The sequence below is a fragment of the Coturnix japonica genome, chromosome 23, assembly GCF_054131305.1.
Source record: "Coturnix japonica strain WE chromosome 23, WE-NBRP24, whole genome shotgun sequence".
NCBI classification, from domain to species: Eukaryota; Metazoa; Chordata; class Aves; order Galliformes; family Phasianidae; genus Coturnix; species Coturnix japonica.
In genome coordinates, this window is record NC_140685.1 from 7488599 (window position 1) to 7508327 (window position 19729).

Consider the following 19729-nt stretch of genomic DNA (forward strand, 5'->3'; position numbering starts at 1 on the left):
TCTGCTGCTATTTTATCTCACTCCTGGGATCAGCCACACTGTAAGAAAGATATCTTAGGGAAATACACGCTGATTAGTAGACTGGGTCCACATTCCCAGATCTCTATTTGCCAAACCCTGCAACTCATGTTACCGTGCCAGGCTTTAAAACCTTTACTACAGAGTAATAAATGTTTGTGGACTATGGAAGGTTTGCTTTGAAGATGTCATTTTCCCCAGCAATCTTTTGTTGGTTGAATATATAGTTCACACATATTGTGTTTCCACCTACATGGCTGGAGAAGCCCTGCAGTTAAGGCTGTTCCAGGAGCAGGGAAGAAGGCTGCGTTCCAGGAACTCACTGGAACTGGAACAAAGAACAGCCCTTGGAAAGTCTACACAGTCCCATGCACAGACTGCTTTGCAGATGCCCTGTGCTTGGAGGACGTTAGACACTTGTTTATATCTTTATCTTTTTTATTTTTCCTCTCAGTAAAGTCCCAGGGTTTTGAGCATGGGCTCTTCTCCCAGGCAGCGTGCCCCATAACTCTGGATCTCTCCCCAGGTCTGCCTCTCTAAGCTCCGCTCTCTCCTCCTCATAAAAGTCCCAGTGCTTTTTGGAGAGCAAAGCATCTTTGAAGAGCAATAGCACAATAAACTGCAACTGCCCAGACAGCCTCTAAAAAGCTCATTTCCAATTTCTTATATCACAGAGAAAATCCTTGTCTGCTCATCTTCATTACCAGCATAGGCTCATGTTGTCAGTATTTAACGCCCATCATTAAGAGAGCTTTCTCTGCACCCTTCTGATAGACAGGGACCCCACTCATGCCTTAACTGCAGTTCTGGCAGTGATTTTATGGGTTGTTTTGAAACCTTTTCTGGCATTTTTCCAGTGGAAAAATCACTGTAGTCTACCTTGCTAGAAGAAACCGATAGCTTCACTATATGAGATTTTATAATTTATCATGCCTTTATGGCATCTTTAATGCTGTAATCTGGGGACTGAAAGACGAAATGCGGCCTTTTAGGGCTGAGATAAGAACAAAGAGCACTCAGGCAGCAAAGTGTCTTCTGCAGGGAAAGCAAAACACTTGAGGACAACAATGAAAATGTAGGAAAAATCCACACTTCTAAACGTGCCCAACAGAATTGGACTGCAGTTCAGAGACCAGGCAAGCACTGGTTCTAGGCTTTTATAAAACCTGTAAGTCTGATTTTGCTGTTGGCCATGGTAAGTTCTTCAATGTGTCGAGACATGAAAAGTGGAGAAAGATGCCAGAGTGCAAAGCTTGCTGCGGGAAAAGAAAGATGACTCAATTCTTTGTCTCACAAAGCATGTCAAAGATATTATAAAGTACTTGCAGATGCTCAGCCACTCAGCTTGCCTGATTGGCTGAACATCTGAAACCCTGTAATTTCTAAGAGAAGATACTGTGCCTCATACAATGAAATAATTGGTGGCAGCAGAAAAACAGATATGGTTATGAAAAGGAGAGAGGACCTTTTAAAATGTTGGTTGCTATTAATAGCTGATTAACCTTAACACAAAATTAAGCCCTTTTTTATTACCATTGCCATTCACGACTGTGTTGATACAGCCTTTCTAAAGACAGCCACGTAGTGGAATCACGAGACAGAATGTAAGCAACAGCCAACAAGCTTGGGGCTAAACCCTAATTTCTCTAACAAAATGAATTTGGTTGAAACTAATGTTCACATCAACAAAGGCTGAAAAGCAGGTGCTTCTGAGCTTGGACCCCATGTAAAAGAGAAATCTAAAGCATAAACAGCCTGCAGATTTCATTTGCCTATCTGTTTGGAAGACACAAACCCCTCTGCTGATCAAACAGGATATAGGAAATTAAGAACAAGATAATGTAATTTGCATGGTAAATTTTCACGACTGCTTTACAACGCCAAGGTACAGAAATTTCTATGTTGGTGCCTTATAATTCCCCACTAATAAAGACACTGCAGAATTATGACTATTATTGCAGACTACAAAGACGTAGAGACCCATGAAGAACAACTAAATGTGTTTAACGTCAAGATAGTCCCTTAAAACTCTTTATTTCACCACACCAAATGGTTTAGGATACTAATGCTTTGCCACAAAGGCAATTAGATGGATTTGAGATCCCTCTGGAGAACTTGGTGACAAACACATCCCTGAAGGTCTCCAATGACTGACAGAATTCGGCACGTCTGTGGTCATCGAACCACCCCAAACTGCAGTGCATGTTCTCACCAGATGTCTTATAAGACATGAGCCAGTGTCAGTTTCACCAGTGAAATGCTCATCTCCTTGTTAAAGTCATTGATAGCCTTAAAAAATAATCATAAAAGTTAAGATAAACATTACAATAAGATTTACTAAAAAATAATGCATCTTACCGGCTGAAGTTCCCCTTGCAGCTATTCAACAGCAGTCTACATTATAAAAGTTACTATTACTGTATCAGTGCAAGGTGAAGAAGTCAAGACTCATTGACAGGAAGTCACTAAAATAATATATCCTCACTTTACCCTAAGTTTTAGGTTCTAGTTGCTAGCCTGTAGGGCTTTTTTTTCCCTATTAATGCTGCCAGTGCTATCAGTTACACATGGCCAGAGCCTTCTGAACAGCTAGCCAGCACAGTCCTTCTGCTGTACACACAAAGAAAATGCTGAACATGTAAATTGTTCCCCCTTTATTTGCCACAGCCTGGAAACTTGTCAGAAGCTTTAACAAAAAAAGTGAAGAACGGAACTGGCCCGGCTCTCAAAGACCAGACTGCGAGCGTACCGTTAGATGTGGCCTCACACTGGGCTCGCTCATTGCCAAGAACCACTCCAACCACGCAGCACTGCAGTTCTGTTACTGCTTGGACACCAACTCACCCCTAACCCGGTTATTGCTTGGATCCTGAAGCTCCTTGCAGGAGGGATGGATGCACCCCCTGACCGGAGCTCAGGAGCTGGAGGTAACTTCCAGCTCTGCCACAAACCCAGACAGAGTGAAAGCCTTACACTGTGCTGTCTCATTTCTAAGACTGAAACAAAAGTGCTTCTTTCCTGTACAGTGCACTTACAATGCATCTTCTCCCTTCAGAAGCATTAATAAGACATCTAAAACACTAACAGCTAGCTTTGCCTGGGACTTTAGAACCAATACATTGTAATTTTTCTTATTAAAAACATTATTGGGAAATACGAAGTAATTCCAGTGTTCCAAAAGGTGCTTTGAGGACAACAGGCTGAATACTTCTGCAGGAGTCCCGTCACTCAGCTCACGTTCCCACAGTTCCGACATGCTTTTTCTTTCAACACTAAATATTATTTGTAATTACACGAGGAATTTGCTAATAAACATGGCTGATGTTAAAATATAACTAAAAGGAGCTTATTCACAACATCTTTAAAAACATCCTTTCTCTCATATACTGCGTTTTAGAGGGGTTTGCAAACACCACCAGTATATTTTGACAACTACTTTTTGGAAACAAAGATATCAGGTGCCCTTGAAGAAATGTTCTGAATGCTTTTAACAACCCAAGGCTTAAAACTATTTGCTTTACTTTTAGCTGGAACCAAAGGTGAAAGGGAAGGGGGATTACCAAGCAAGATACCTCACACAGGGACAGTGACAGCAGAGTATTTTCTGGTATTTGCACTGAGAAATGTCACTGTGTTGATAAAGGCTCAGCCAAGTGTTTGCACAGAGGAAATGATTTTCTTGCTCCAAGATAGGGCAGCATGTAACGCACATATGATGCTGCTGAGAGTACTGAGTGCCCGCATTACTCTGGACAAGTTCAAACCAGAAGTCTTCTCCTTTGTGCTGCTATGGCTATAAATCACACTTTTGATTTCTTTCCCCCTCAAGATTTTATAACATAACAAAGAAAAACAACGGTTTCAAACTTCTTCACATGTAGAGGAACGTTATTGTGTGACATTCCTTCCTAGAAATCCTTTAAGTTCTATTTATTAACGGAATTAATCTGATCATGATTTGGCTGACGCACAAAGTGTTGAAATATATCATCTTCAAAACATGTTTTGCTAATGAAATTTTGGTGTTAGTTCAGGGGATATAACAGAATTCTAGAATCAGTAATAAGAGCCAAATAACAAATGTGGTTCTTCTGGCAAAAAAGCATCATTTTCTTCCCTTTCTGTTGTGGGTTTGTCGCTGCATGCTCTCCATCATCCATTTCTTTCCACAATCTGCTTTTAGATGTGGGGTCCCCAGTTGGCCATCTACTTCTGCACTAAAATATTCTGACCATTTTGCAGCTCTGCAGCACTTTCAATCCCAGAATCCAAAAGAATTTCACCAAAGAAAAAAAGAAAAAAAGAAGAAGAAAAAAAAGAGGCTGGGGTTTCATAAATCACCTCCAGGTATCTCTGCAATGCGATCGGCTACATGCTAGAGCTGAATCCAGGCAGTAACCGCTGCCAACAGCATCAGAACAGTTAGCTAAATGTTCTCTGACCATTTGACAGTGCTGAGCTCTGGGCTGCTGTGGATAGATTGCTATCAGGATGTAAGACAGCTAGTTTAAATTTAGCCTTAATAAGTTTACACAGCACTTACATCACCAACAGAGCTCCTGCATAGACATTCTCAAGAGTTCAGCATCCGAAACCTACCAAAATCCCTGCATAAAGCATCACAAATAGGTTAACAGGCACTGCAACTTAAGAAGCTTTTCCAACCATCTGCAGGGCATTAATATAATTGTGCTCTCAACTAATCCTACCATCTAAACCCATGGTTCCTAATCTTTGAAGTGTAAGCACATTAGGGGAGCAGCATGGCACTGGGACCAGGTGAGCATCGCTGGCTTTGCCCCATGCCAGGCCTACTGCAGAGCCCTTGTGCTGTGCTACAAGGAGTGCAAGTCCTGGAAAGTTCAAAGCCAAGAGATGTGCACAGCACAGAGCTGTGCTCCTGGGGCCATCCCATGTGCCAGCACTGTTGTAATCCCAGCAGGCTCGCATTCACCAGCAGAAGGAGGCAGCAATAGCAATTGCACCTCGTTGCTCAGCGCTGTGTCAGATCACTGCAACTTGGATGCTCGCTGCTGGATGTTGTAATTTGCTGGTATCCGAAGTGGATACCTCCTAAGCCACAAGAAAGGAAGTTCACCAGCCAAGCTTTTACCCTGATTGTATGACTCTGACAGCACGAAGCTTGGCTTGCCCTAGGCCAGACAAATCGCAGTGCAATACAGAATGCCAAGTACTTTAAGCATGTCTCAAACTGACCCAAATTGAGGCCATCTGAAGACTAAAAGGGTTGCTCAGATTGGGTTTTTAGGTTGTCAAAAGAAGCAAAATGTTCTTAAGTTTCTTTTCCTCCTTTTTTGCTAATGCTTAAGATACCATTGAAAAAAAAAATCAAGACTAAAGAGACGGATACAATCATGAAATAAGAAGGACTAAGAAAACTAGAAAAGAGGCAGGAATTTGCATTAACATCAAAATCATGTACTATGGCATCCACATCTGGATATCACTTTACTGACTAAACGTGGAACTTCTCTGAGAGCCAGTTGGTTTCTGTAAAAATATATTTCTCCCTTTGAAAAGAATAATAAGTGGAAGGCCTTACAGGAAGTCACCCAATACCTTATAAAGGATATTGCAATCTGTTCCTCAATGTTAGCTTAAATCAACGTTATATTTAGCAATTGCCTGTTTTTCAGTGATAGCCTTTTCAATAGCTCCTCTGTAAGGCTTATAACGTATTAAGAATTGCTTTGTCTTTAGAATGTTTCTTCAATCAACTCTCATGGTCTTCAGTTTACCCTGGGATAGATGCCTTTCCCTATCCCCAGTACATCTAGGATTCCACTTCACCAGGAACAGTTTTTTTTTGCTCCAGGCTAATAAAAAGCAAAGTATTTTTGCATATGCTTGTCTAGAAAGTATGTGTGGTTCTTAAAAATACAAAGTGATTGAATATTAAAAACATCTCTTTACTCTTGTAGATGTATGTGCAGCAGTTCATCTTCCTAAGAGTTTTCTGCTCAGATATCTGGCTTTCAGTTCATTTCCAATAAATCAGTGGTTTCAAAGGATGATTTTTTTCCAGTACAACCTTAATGAGACTGAACAAAAGTTCCAGATCTCCAAGTATAACATCTGCAATTTCTTCCCTGTGTTGACCAAATCTTAAGAGAGACAGCACCAGGACACTGCTTGGAACCACTGTGCACAATTCCCCTTTGGTTTGTACGTATTTCATTATATTTTGAGTCATGATGTCTAAATTAAGTCTATATTGGTTGAAAACACATTACAATACCTGAGTTAACATTAGGAGAAAAGCAGAGCTTCAAGCTTTTGATTGAAGTGGATGTTTTAGACTTGCCAAACCCCAACTTCTGATGCAGGGACATGACCAGCTAGAAACAGAGGCTGAATCACCCCACACATCAAAGCCAAAGTCCAGTCAATAGAATTAGCGAGTGCAGTGTGAGCAGGAACGATACCTGAGTTCATCTGCCCACTGCAGAACAGTGCAGTTAATTACACCAACCCAGCCAGTGGCATCAGCAACTAAAATCCCCAGATTACCTTGATTGCTCTGTTATTATCTGTAATCAGCTGCTGCTTCTTATCTTCAAACTGTTGTACAACTTCCTGGAGCCGCTGTTCTGCAGCGAGCTGCTGCCGGCTGTTCTCTTCTGTCAGAGAGGAAATGGTTGTCTTAAGTTCAGCTATGATCTAAAAAGAAAACAGCACGCTAAATCTCTCTTCAATAACAGGCATGTACTTTGCATGTTTTTATGCTTGGTAAGAGCATGGCATTGGCACATTGCTGCGCAAACCAAATATTCTCAATTATCATATTGCACACTGGCAAGCAGGAAATCTCACACAGAGGAAGATAGTGAGGCTGCAAATAACAAAACTTGCTGAACACAAAGCGTTTGGAAGAGTTTTCCACTATGACATTCCAAAATATTTACTCATGAGAACAAAGCACATCTGTGGTCTTCAAAATATAAAATGTTTGCAGTTTTCCACTGCCCTGAAGTGAGTGTTGCAAATTTATAGGAAGGTAACTGTGTTGATTTCCTACAGCGATACCTTCCAGCTCCACAGAGCCCACATTCACCTGCTGGGATGAAATGCTCAACTTCATGGTGGCACTTCAGAGCTGCTGGAAGGAACACACTCTGCTTGGTAATACAGCAGGCCCTGATTGAACACCCAGGACCACCATTATTTTGGAAGAAAAACACTGTTGCAAAACAACTACTAATGGGATAAGACTGATATAAGAAGTAATATTCTACAAGTGATGGTACTAGAACCACCGGGGAAGAGGAAAAGCACTTAAAACTTTACTCTGAATTTATTTCTCTGTGTCTCACTGGCCCTGCAGATCCTACAGAGCAAAGCAGGTGTATATTTTGTTTTGCCACTTAAAAAAACCCAAAAAGCTAAAATAACCCATTAATATAACAGATGTGAAATTCAGAGTTTTTACTGGGTTAAGATGCTGGACTAACATAGGAATTCTGAAATGCATGCTAGAGAATTTCAGCATGAATTGATGGAGAAAGATCTGCTTTGTGCAGTACTTTAAAGAGAAAAAAAATCTGTTTACTTTGCATAAACTTCAGAGGAAATTTCTTGAAATATCTTCTCTCTGTGGGTGTTAAAAATGAATGCTCCAAGAGGCCACAGAGCAGGAGATTAGACGGATGTTGTCAGCAACGTGACCACAAGAAAAGTTGCAATTGACCCATTATTAATACTGAGCAAGAAAAAGACTATGCTCAAGAAACATCGGGGATTTGATTCAAACCCACAAAAGTAAAGAAATTCAGACATTAGGGTAAAACGTCTTCATTGTGCCAAACAGCCCTGACATATGATGTATGTGTTGTGTCTGCCCCAGAAAGCACAGAGAAATGCCAGGTCTGGTCGCTGGGTCCATCTCTCCCCAATAAAGAGAACAGTGTGTGTTAGCTGCAGCATTGCCTACCTTAAAAAACACACGTCTCCAGGTTTTTCCATTTTGAGACTATTCTACAGGCCAATAAATTTCAGTCTGACAAAATTTATTATGACATTTAGACCAGATAGTTATTGCTTTGCACTGTGCTACATAGGTGCTCCCACTGTAACAATTAAAGCCATTTCTCTTGCCCCTTGTTTAAAAATCGATATATGCTTGAATTAATCCATCTGTCTTCCCAAACAAACCAAAATCCACTTTTGTTCTGGCACAGAGAAGCTGTCAGTGGTATAAAAGTGACAGACAAAAGGTAAATTAGAGTCTCTTCCTTAAGGTCTGATGTTACTTTTTGGGCTTCACAAATTTTCTGCTATTCAGGCCTACAATTTCAAGTCTTACTCTCTCTAAAGCTTTACCAAAGGCAGCATTAAGTAGAAATCAAGAGCTTTACACATTTTAAAGTGTTTTGCCAACTTTAGAGTTTGCAGTTTCCTCTCATTGTGTCATTGACCTGCTCTGTCCAGTTTGGAGGGTTCTAACATCTTCTTTATTGTGCTTTTATTGATTTTAATAGAGGAATAGACCATTATTGCTACTGCTAAAAACACCTTTGAAAGTAACAGGAAGGCAGTGTGCTGAGGTTGGGAGGAATGAGAAGAATGACACCTCCATGTAAATCCTCATGGCAATTTTCTTATTATTAAAAGATTAACTTCTGGTTGCATCTCCATCATCTTTCACAGTTCAGTACAACCTGTCAATCAAACCTAAAGCTGGAAATATCCTGTCTTAGCTTTCTAAAGCACGTATGCAAATTCAGTGCACATTTTCACCTCCCATGTTCTAAAGACTACCCCAAAGAATATAAAAACTCAATGTAAACACTGTTTGCTTTCAGGATTCTGCATTCTTCCAAATGTTATTCTAGGCAAAAAATGCTGAACTACATTCACTGAATCGTTTGAGTTGGAAAGCCATCCGGTCCAACTGCTCTGCCATGAATAGGGACACATACAGCTCCAACAGGTGCTCAGAGCCCATCCAGCCTGACCTGAGTGTCTCCGGGGATGGGTACCACCTCCTCTTTGGGCAGTTTGTGTTGGTTCCTCATCACACTCAGCATAAAGATTGGGTAGGAGCAGTGCTCACCAGCACAATGCCCATCCAGATCTGCAGCTCTAACATTGGCCTTGTGGACAAAGCCCACCTGGTGACAGAGACACAGCTCTGGTATCTGCAGGGCTCTGATTTCCATGCTGCTTATGGGGGCTGCTGCTGGGGCTGCATTTCCCAGACAGAGGGCTCAATCTATAGGGAAGACTCCGTATGTTTGATTTGAGAAACAGTTACAGCTTCTCTTGATCATAAAGACCTACACTTAAGAGCAGAAGTAATTACACTTTTCATCACGTCTCCAAATCAAATGAGCTCATGGGAAGCTCCTGTCTTCTCGTCACCTACCTGCGAGGACTTGGCCAGCTTCTGGCTGTACTCCTTTTCCATCTGCTTCAACCGATTGTTGGCCTGAAACACACACACACACAGAGGCACCCGATGAGCTGGGGTGAGCAGTGTGCTGCTGGCAGCCCCCCCGGGCACTGAGCCGCCGTGCCCATCACTGAGCCGGGACCAGCGCCAGCCCCACGCCCTTCTGCGGCAGCCAGCAAACCGCGAGGGCTCGCCTTTGATCTGGGGCCAACTATTCATCGCTTGAAAGAGGGGAGAAATTGTACCTCTGCTGCCAATTATTAGAAAAACATCAAGAGTTCTGAGGATTAAAAAAGGGGGAAAAAAAGGGGAGAGGGAGAGAAGAGCGCGTTCATGTGGCAAGAAGGGGAGGAAGGAACGCAGCCACTGGTTTATCGGGGTGATGCAAAGGAAGGAAAAAGGGAAGGAAAAAGTCCCAAGCTCCAGCACAGGCTGTAGAGGGGTACAGCACCAACAGCAAGACTTTGCAGGGCAGCCTGACATCACGGCTTCCTTTTGCCCACTCCCACTCCCCTGCTTTGTTAAAGACTGCAGTCAAACTGCATGTCAGCCCAAGTGACCACAGCTCCTTCCTGCTCCTGGCTTTTCTTTCACAGCTCTATGATCAAGAATAAGATCTACAGAAAACAAGGCAGTGTTATCCAATAACAATATGCTTCCTTACTTCTGGGGGAAAGCAGCTTGTAAAGGTTTCCCTCAAATACTTTCTTTTCCATAATAATTAGATAATAATAATTAAAATACACTTTTAGTTGACTTTCAGGATGCAACTCTGATTCCCATCTCTCTTCTAAGGTCCCACTGCACCACACTGACACCTCCCATGAACTCCTCAGCACTCTCATGTTCTTGGCTCTACAATCTGAGAAGTGCCTAAGGAAAACAGTTTCTTAGGGGATGGAACATTGCAGAGTGGAGTTCTGAAGCAAATACAAGCTGATTAAGTTTTCAAAAATCAATGTTCCAATCTTTGATCTGTCCCCTCCATTTCATTTGCCAGCCCCATGGGTTGGGGACCACAGCCACCAAAGGGTCTCAAAGCTTCTTGAGTCCTACATGGGTCAGTCCAGCTACAAGGCTAAACTCAGGTTCTGCAAGAATGAGGCCTTTTGGTCAAGTAAATGGTGATACTGATTTTAGCGGACTTTAAATGTAGAGGCTTAAAATTGCAGACAGTGTTTCCAAAGCACTACAGGAGAGCATGACAAGGCTCAGATCCTCTGCATCACGCAGCTCTGTGGTGCAGCTTAGTGTAAGTATATTACAGCCAGTTAAACATAATCTGCAAGTTAACACAATGCTGCAATTTAAGGCCTTGAATCCCTTCAAATTCTGAGATTATGCACCATATGGAGGTCTCCATATTTCACATGTTAGTCAGAACAAATAAACAGACAACCTAAGACAGACATGACAGAGGGAATCCAAGAGAGATGCTGAATTTCAGTGTTTCCTTCCTATCTGAAGTCAAAGTACATCCTACAAGTTCATCTAAACGCAATTACAACATTTTATTTTGCAATGGCTTCAACAAATTCCAACCTGCAAAATACCAATAAGTTGTCTTCAAGTCATCAACAAACACTTGCATTTACTGGCATCCTTATTTGAGTGGTTTAATTTCCAGGGGTACCAAAACTCCCTGGAGATGGCAAACGTGCATTCAGACCAACCCTAGCTATCTAAAACTGCCCACCCAGCCCCTATGGCCACTGCTGACTGCAGCTTTTCTCCCTGGATCCATAACACCTCGCAGCTCCATCACAAACTGCACAGATGGCACTGCAATGCTCAGCAGAAGGCAGTTTCTCCTACTTGTATCCCAGTGGTCAGTTAAAAAGATGTAATTCACAGCCAAGCTCACAAACACTCTTTTCCATTGTGTTCTCCTACTGCAGAAATACAGAACATTTCCCATTTTCAAACCTGCAGCTGAACCACATTTAACACACTTGCAGACTATCAGCTGCTGCTTTGCAGCCTGGGGAAGCATAAACCTACAGCCCTGGGCACACATAGCACTGCCACACAAAAAAAGTGAAGGGCTTTTACTTACTTTCTCTGTCAGGAAAGACTTACAGCAAAGTAAATACACACAGCTGAGGATTTATATTACATTTATCTTGACAAATGAGAAGGTTAAAAATGGCACGGTGTACACAAGCAGCAGTTTCCTGGGCTTCTTTTCTCCCGGGCTGCTCGCCTCATGCATTGCACAAAGCACACGCAGCCTCTGTATTACTTGAAGGGCATTCCCTCACTTTCAGGTTACATGCTATTTCAGAAACATAATGAATAAGAATCCAACTGGAAGGTGAACACTTGGAGGGTCAGCCAGTATTCATTAAAGTCTAACTCTTTTTATAGCAATGGGCAGCACTGCAAATATAGTTAATGGCCTTAAACTAGTTTTCCGTGTGTGAGAGGTAGCTGTTGAAATTCATGCTTGGCAAAAAAACTTGTCAGAAATATCAATTGTAATATCCATTTTTATAATAAAGAGGTTTAAATTGGATAAGCCAGAGAGGAATCCCACCGATTCAAAAATTAACTTCTGTTTAGTTTCACACAGTTAATACACGTTTTAGCTAAAATTATCTGATTATGACAATTTTACATGCAGTTACTTTATATTACAGACTGAGGACTTCTGCATTAAAAAGATTATGTCCTGGTTACAGTTAATTGGTTTTAAAAACCAACCATAATTCTATAAGAAGCCTTAAAGCATCCTATTGTGGTTGCTGAGCAAAACTGCACCGACTTCAACCAAATATTTCACATAAGCATTAAAAACAGCATTAGAAATACAGATGTTATATGATGTGATATCTGAACTAATGGGTGCTATTCTGACACCATCTGATTTTCATCTTTGCTTTTCATGAAACAGAGACACATTACTGAGAATAAAATAGCAAAGGTTCTACCACAATATGACTGCACCCCAAATACAGACCACAGCATGGCCTACACACAGAGTTTCATGTGCAGTTTTTAAGGTATAAGATGTATAGAAGGCTTTTAGATGCAATTCCATTCAGTGGAACCAGACTTTTATCTGAACACACTACAGCCAAGCACCTGCAGAAGGCTGATGGGGAGGTGCAGGAATGCTGCTCCCACGGCACTGCAAAGTGTACAAGCATGAGGACAATGCATTTTGTTGACATCTAGGCTGTCTTGAGTGGTTATCAACAATGTAGCTGTTTATATATGATTATTAATTTTAGAGTGGTACTAATCTGTGCATATCTTTCAGCTCCAAAATGGAGATTTTTGGATGGAAAGTCAGAAATAGGACTTCTATTGTGCTACAGAATTGATATGAACCCTCATTCCTGCAACCCAAATACAGACAGATCTGGAACAGTTAAGGATGCACAGTGACCTCCTGTTCAACTATATAAGAATCCATCACAGTCTTGCAATAGATTCTCTGATTTCAATTTCAGCAATACGAAACAACAACAGTCTCATAAAGATGGCTCTTGCTGGGTACACCCATAGTCACTACCAGAGAAGCAGAGCTAAGGAATCTGTTTAGGGTACTAACTATGGAATAAGCACTTCTCAAAATGCCTGCAACTAGCTGAATGATGGCCATACATAACCCAATCCTCCATAATTAGTAAGATAAAACTGTAAGGAAACTGGAGGAAAAAAAGCAAAATCAAAGGGTGGGGGAAGAAGAAGAAAGAAAATTTGCTCCAGGGAAGAAGCAACTGTTCTCTGATGTGCAGCAAAGAATTTAACATCAAAGAACTAATGTAAATGGGGCCCATTTACCTCAAAAAAAAGACACACACACACACACACAAAAACCAACCAGCAACACAACAGTCCAGATTCTGGCATATTTCTCTTCTGGTTTGACAGCATTATGTCTTATACCAAAATTCAAGATTGTTTAATTTGACAGATGTCAAAAGAAAACGACCTTAATAATGACTAAATGTAGCAAATGATGTTAAAACAGTGTGCACTGCTTAAGCTTCAGAGATCAGCAGATCACCTTCTAAATTCATCTGATTTTACACACAGATTTCAAACCCTGAAGCTTGTATTTTCCTGATGTGCCTCCAATAATGACAGTGGATGGCCTCCTTTGTCCAAACCCTTTCTGTTTCTAGCACTCTCTCCACTAGTCAGATAACAAATGGAAAGCTGAATCTCTGTGTAACAGTGAAAAAAATACCAGTTGAAATATGTAATTTGAGTCCCCAAAAAGACTATTAAAAGTAGTTCAATATTCAAAATGATGTTAACAGAATTAGTCAAGTTCCAAATGACTTCAAGGGTTTTCAAAATGAATGATAGAAATCCCAATCTGTCCCACAAATCCTATTAATTTTCTATTTTACGTTCCACTTTTGTAGGTCTATAAATCTTTTTCTTCTTCTTCTTCTTTTTTTTTTTTTATTTTTTAACATGCATCTTAAGGAAAAAAACCAACCGTGCTCTCATTCATGTGCTAAGAACTTTTCATTCCAAAAAAGTAAAAAAGAATGAATAGAAACAGATCTGACCCTCTGCACGTATGGAGAATTGCCTTTCTGCAGCGTATTGCAATTCTGTGCTTAATGGGGCCCAACTGAAAAACTGCTTGGGCACTTTGTGCCTTGGGAAAACTCTTCTCTCCAGTCCTTTCATTTGATCCAATGGTGTACTTCTAATCATTCTGCAATTAAGTACTGAAATTAAATACATCCATTTAACTCTTCCAATAATTCCTCTATGAGACTCCCACTGCATGGTGTGCAATGCTGAACTTATCTAGTCCTTATACTAGAATAGAACTATTACCTTCATCAAGCCCAAGCCTTGTATACAACACAAGGTTTCACAACCAGTTTAATACTTCAGTCTTGCCATATGAAATCGTTCCATACCTTAAATACACTTTATAACAAGATAGCACTGATGCACGTGTCACACATTTGCAGGACAAACAGCAAATGCTATCTGAATCTGAAGAGGTACCGTGACATTTTGCTATAGGAGCCTGGAGGCAGATGGCTGTTATATTATGGCATTCAAATAAGATGAACCGAGCAAACCTAGTAAAGATGTTGAGAATGAAAAACTCCCTACCCAGTGGTACATGAAGAACAGTTTTCCCTCAGCTCTGTAATTCCATACATTCCAGAACTGTTGCTTTAAAATATTTAGTGTTTTTCTCCTGGTCTAACTAAATTCAAATGGTTATTTAAGTTATTTCCAGAGCACTGGTTATTTAGTACATTATATCCAGAGCACTGGCATTTTGTTTTTCAGAGCCTTAACAGATGTAATATGTACCCAGTGTGAGTTTTGTGAGCTCTTACGAGCTGCCTTTACCTATCAGAAGTATCACACACTGCTGGTACTGAGGCATCACGCTTGCTCACGTATGCTCTGTCTTTCTCTCCCACTCCAGCACAAAGGCATTTACAGATGAGCTTGGATCACTCAGGCCCAGATGGTTTTGGTACATGAACTACTGACACCCAGTAAAATCATGATGGGATAGGCTGCTAAATACTTTTGATGGTTCAAGTCAAAGCTAATGCTTCTTCCACAACTCAAGGGCAACAGCACCAAGATGATCCGGGAGCTGACTTGGATTCAAGCTTTATAATACAAAATTCCATTGGATTTCAGAGATTTCTGAGGCTCATGCACTTTATTATTTGGTATCAGCCAAGTCTGTGTTCTTTGCCTTTTACCAAGGAGGGGCTAAAAGACTCCTGAAAGGGCCACAAAGAATAAGAATGAGGCCTTTATTTTTTTTAGATTTGTTTTTGCTTTTCTAAATTGAAACTTGTAGCAATAACAAGAAGTTTATAATAAAATCAGGGCTACAAGAAAAGATTCCAGGTATCACTTTGGGAGAAAATCTGGTTTAATAGATAGAAGGGAAACTGGTAACAAAAGGACAGACTTGGTATTACCAAGTTATGTCATCAGATGACAGCCCAACCGAAATCGAGCTTGTGCTGTTGGAAAGACAAACATCCAAAGAAAGGCAAAATCCCCTACAAATCTATGATGTGAAGCAATCTGTGTTCCTTAGCAAGATTATGTGGGGTTACTTTTTGTAGTTTTAAACACAACAAAGCTTCCCAAAAAGAGCAATACAACTTTGCGGAGCCAGAAAGCATTTCTGTAGCAATGACTAAGTGTACCCAAGTCCAGAAAAGTCCCAATTAAAAAGAGAATTGCTCAATCATAAAGGCAATTAAAAGCATAAATAAGACACCGTGAGGCACTTAACGTGCCCAATGTTTAATTATTTATCTGCTCTTCGTCCTGCAGCTGTAGGTCAGAATTTACTCTTATGAACTAAATACAGGAGAACTCCTGGGGATTTGTACCTTATTCATTTTCAACCAGACACCCAAATTCATTTCAAATTCACACAAGAACTGCAACAGTTTCACCTAAATCAGATTTTCTACAAGTTAAACACCCCTCCTACACTCAGAAGTGATTGTGAAACTACTTTGATCTCTGTTCCCAAATTTATTGCTCTGTGTAATCCATGACAAAATATAATGTGATTTACTGTATCTCTATATGACAGCCCAGCAGCTGACAGAACTTAATAATTTAGCATAAGAAAAAAACCTTCTGGCACCAAAATATACAAATCATAATTGAGGCACTTTAGTATCACGTTACAATGAAGCATATGCAGGCTGATCACAAGAACTTCAAAACAATTAGAATTCTTTCTCACCCATTTAATGAAGGTGGGTATTACTCCGTGACATGTTCTATAGCTGTAAGCAAGTCATTCTGGAACACTTTTGTTTCTTTACGTTAAAGACTCTGAAGGACTCACAGTGTTTTTCTCCTTTCCCTAATTTCTAAACACTTCTTTCTCTACTAAAAGGAAAAACAAACAAAAAGGCCACTTGTAGCATTGCTCTACTACAGGCACACAAAGAGACAGCAAATAAGCATATACAATTTCTTCAAATTGTATCAAAATTTCAATATGCAATAGAGATATTTTATGTCATTTTGGTCCTAATAATGGAACCCTTCTTGCAAATAAATCTATAATGAGTAAGCTTGATGTAAATGCTGACCTAAGCAGATACATCTCCTGGGGTAACATTTGCTTTGGCTTGCATTGATTGCCATGTCTGGGCACCTAGGCCAGATGGCATTCATTCAACACATCTAAATAAGAGTGACAGCATAGAGCTGTGAAAATAAGGAGAATGAGATAATGATTCCATGAGACTTAAAACATGTGAAATACTTGAAGTGAAAGGTGTCACTCAGATCAAAGCCTCCATGATGAAAAAAGCGTAAATGGGAACCTACAGAACTGCTGCAGTGATGTCCAGCTCCCATAAGGTTTTATATACAAAGAGAACCATTTTTGGTAGTTAGTGAAATGTACAGTTGGCAGAGAAGAACAGCATCTACAGAGACTGTATTAAACAATGTAAGCTAATGGAAAACATGCAATGCTTATTTTTTATGAGCAGAAGTAACCGCATAGGGGAAACTCAATACTTCTAATGGGATATCTCTTAGAGGATCCCTGTAATCTCTTTGAAGATATTGTAGATGTTGTATTATTTCTCTTCATCTTCTATTTATTTGCCAGGCCTGAAAAGTCCAACACCTTCATGAGTACAGACTGTAGCACCGACACAGATCCTGTGAATTAAAGGTATTCCTGTGTACGCAGTATGAAAGTGTGCCCAATGTTAGGCCCAGTTAGATGGCACCTGAGGTCTGTGCTTGGCAATTAATGAGTGTAGCATCATGAAGCCTGATGATAAAAGAGCGGAAATGGTCTCTAGGGCATATCATCAGTATCTTCATTGTGAACCATAGAACTTCAAGAGCATCCAATTATAGGACACTCAGGGACATGATAGAGCAGAGGGTTGTTAGGGAGGAATGGTCAGGTTGTGGTTGGACTTGATGATCTTTTAAGGTCTTTTCCAACCTGAGCAACCCTGTGGTCCTACGACACCATCTGTATTTTATTGGTTTGGTTTTTTTTTTCCAAACAAAAACACAATAATGTAACTATTATATAGAATATTTATTCCTAATTAAGGAAGTAATTCCTAATTAAGAGGGTATATTTATACATATTCTTTTAAATATTTAACCTTTCAAATTTTCACTTTCAAATCTCCCAGGCATTTTAGCTTCACACAGACTCAGCACCAGATGTTGGTGGATTACAACAGGTATAGACCAGAAAACATGGTAACTGTCAGGTTTTATTTAAAGTAACATAAATCTCAGAGCACAGGTACCTGCTACACCATTAAAACCTACCAGAGTGGTCTGCACAGCCCTGGTCAGGCTGCACGCTTTCCTGGGGTCTCTCTGTATGAAATTCACAAAAGTATCGTAATAGAAGAATTGCAGCCAAGTAACTCAAGTGCTGGACTTTCCTTTTTTTTTTAGTCAATACACAAAAATGTAAATTACTTCTCCACAAGAAAAGCAGCACTGAAAAAGAATTAGATGTTCCTGGAAGCCGCATAAAGATTTAACAGGATGAGTCAAAAAAAAAAAGGTCTCTATTTAACTATAGAAAAAAAAAAAGTCAGTAAAAAGCTAAATGTTGAAAATTATTTAGAGGGGGAAAAAAAAAGTCTTTTCTCCCTCTCCAGTTTAGTCATGTACGCTGCTCAGAGAGCTTTTTTATGAGATACTTTCAGTGTTCCAAGGTTGCTTCCTTTGAGCATTGTTAGCATGTCTACTGATCTGCTAGGGTCATGCTTTCTGAATGCTCATTTGCTTTGCCAAGAAAATACCACAGACAAATGTTACAAACAGTTGTGTTAGCCAAGCTTCACATCTGCACACACTTAGAAATGCAGTTTGTCTCTTTCTTTCAGTAATTTCTGGCAAATCTGACAACGCTCATAGGCTTTGTAGGGTCTGTTCCACCTGGCTGATCAGTGCTGGTGCAACCTCTAGCACACCTGACTCCCTGCTGCTTAAGAGAGTCATTACTGGAGCTTCAATGCAGCAGTTTGTCTGTTTAATACATTTATTTCTTTAATAATTTGTTTCATTTCATCGTAATAAGGTATGACTTCAAATAGAAAAAAAATCACCACCGTATCTGAAAATGCTATAATCAACTTGATATAATGAAATTCAAGCAAATTAAATCTATATGTTAACAGCTTTAAAAGCAAATCAAAATCACTGTGATTGAATGCAAGTGTTCCTCTGAAGCGGTATTTAAGATTCCTTAGCTAATATATGAGAAATAATTTGGAGAAACTGTCAAGTAATATTTATGTTAGAGACAGATAACAGATATTATGAAAGTGCAGAAGTCCTAAGAACATGATAAGTAGCTTCAGATTCTCCATGCTATCATCTTCAATTTCTGTCTGACTCATGTCCAGCACAGCTTATCAGACATTAAGGACATTACTGCTTATTATCCACATCTGATAAAGATGTTCTGCGTTCTAACATAATAGCCATATTACATCTTAAAGGGTGAGCAATACGGGGACTACACAGGACTGGGCTGTGGCACCCAACCCAGCCAGGCTGAAAGCAAAGTGCCATACTGCCCTGCAGCAGCACAACCCTATTGCTACATCATACATGTGGGTCCCTGTGAGGGAAGGAGACAGAGGAATGATGAAAAATGCCTGTCAGACCTGTGAATCTCCATATCCTCAGCTATCACTTCTTACACCACCAGGAAGGATGCAGATGTGAAATGAACATGGGAGACTTCATGTGGTCAGACCCAGCCGAGGAAAAGCACAAAGACAACTAGTTTGATAGAACAGCATGGAACTGTGCATATGGAAGCGTACCATACTACATTCATAAACTTAACTATACTACTTTTATTGGGGAACTTTCCGGCATCGTATGCCATAATCACCAACAAAATTAACCAAAATGCTACAATAAGCAAGATGTCATCTTTTCTGATGCTTAAAATCTCAACTTCAAAGGTCCCAGTAAAGAATACTACTTAGATAAATATGAAAGAGCTGTCTACAAATACCAACAGCTATTTAAATGCCCAGTGTGCTTGCAATGAGAATTGGTTCTCCAAACTCTTCTCCCCACTCCCTTTCCTCCCATTCCCACTGCAGCAGGGCTATGGGAAAGGCAATACCATAGGATTCCTATGTCTCTTTGTATTCTTTTTTTTTTTCCACTGGAGTTTCAGCCAGTTTTTCCCTTTTTTAAAACAATTCTTCACAATTTCATGAAGCAATACGCACAAGAATCAGTATTACTCACAGAACAGACCACAGAGGAACGAGCTCCTTCACATGGGAATGAACTGAC

At 40.2% G+C, this 19729-nt stretch overlaps 1 protein-coding gene across 6 annotated transcripts in view; it reads right to left on the bottom strand.

Moving 5' to 3' along the window:
* Window positions 1-19729, bottom strand: part of CEP112 (centrosomal protein 112) — a 123171-nt gene that overhangs the window by 26554 nt on the left and 76888 nt on the right. For 3 of the 6 annotated variants that reach the window (XR_014936658.1, XM_085522542.1, XM_015880028.3), the window contains 2 exons: window positions 9404-9466; window positions 6550-6699 (listed from right to left, as the gene is read on the bottom strand). The exons of 1 other annotated variant lie outside the window; for it this stretch is intronic. Coding sequence is in view for 2 of the 5 variants with exons in the window: in XM_085522542.1 (XP_085378668.1) it covers window positions 6550-6699; window positions 9404-9466 (213 nt within the window). In the remaining 3 variants the exon portion in view is untranslated. The remainder of the gene's footprint in view (window positions 1-6549; window positions 6700-9403; window positions 9467-19729) is intronic. 2 more of the 6 variants (XR_014936657.1, XR_014936656.1) reach the window with 1 other exon arrangement.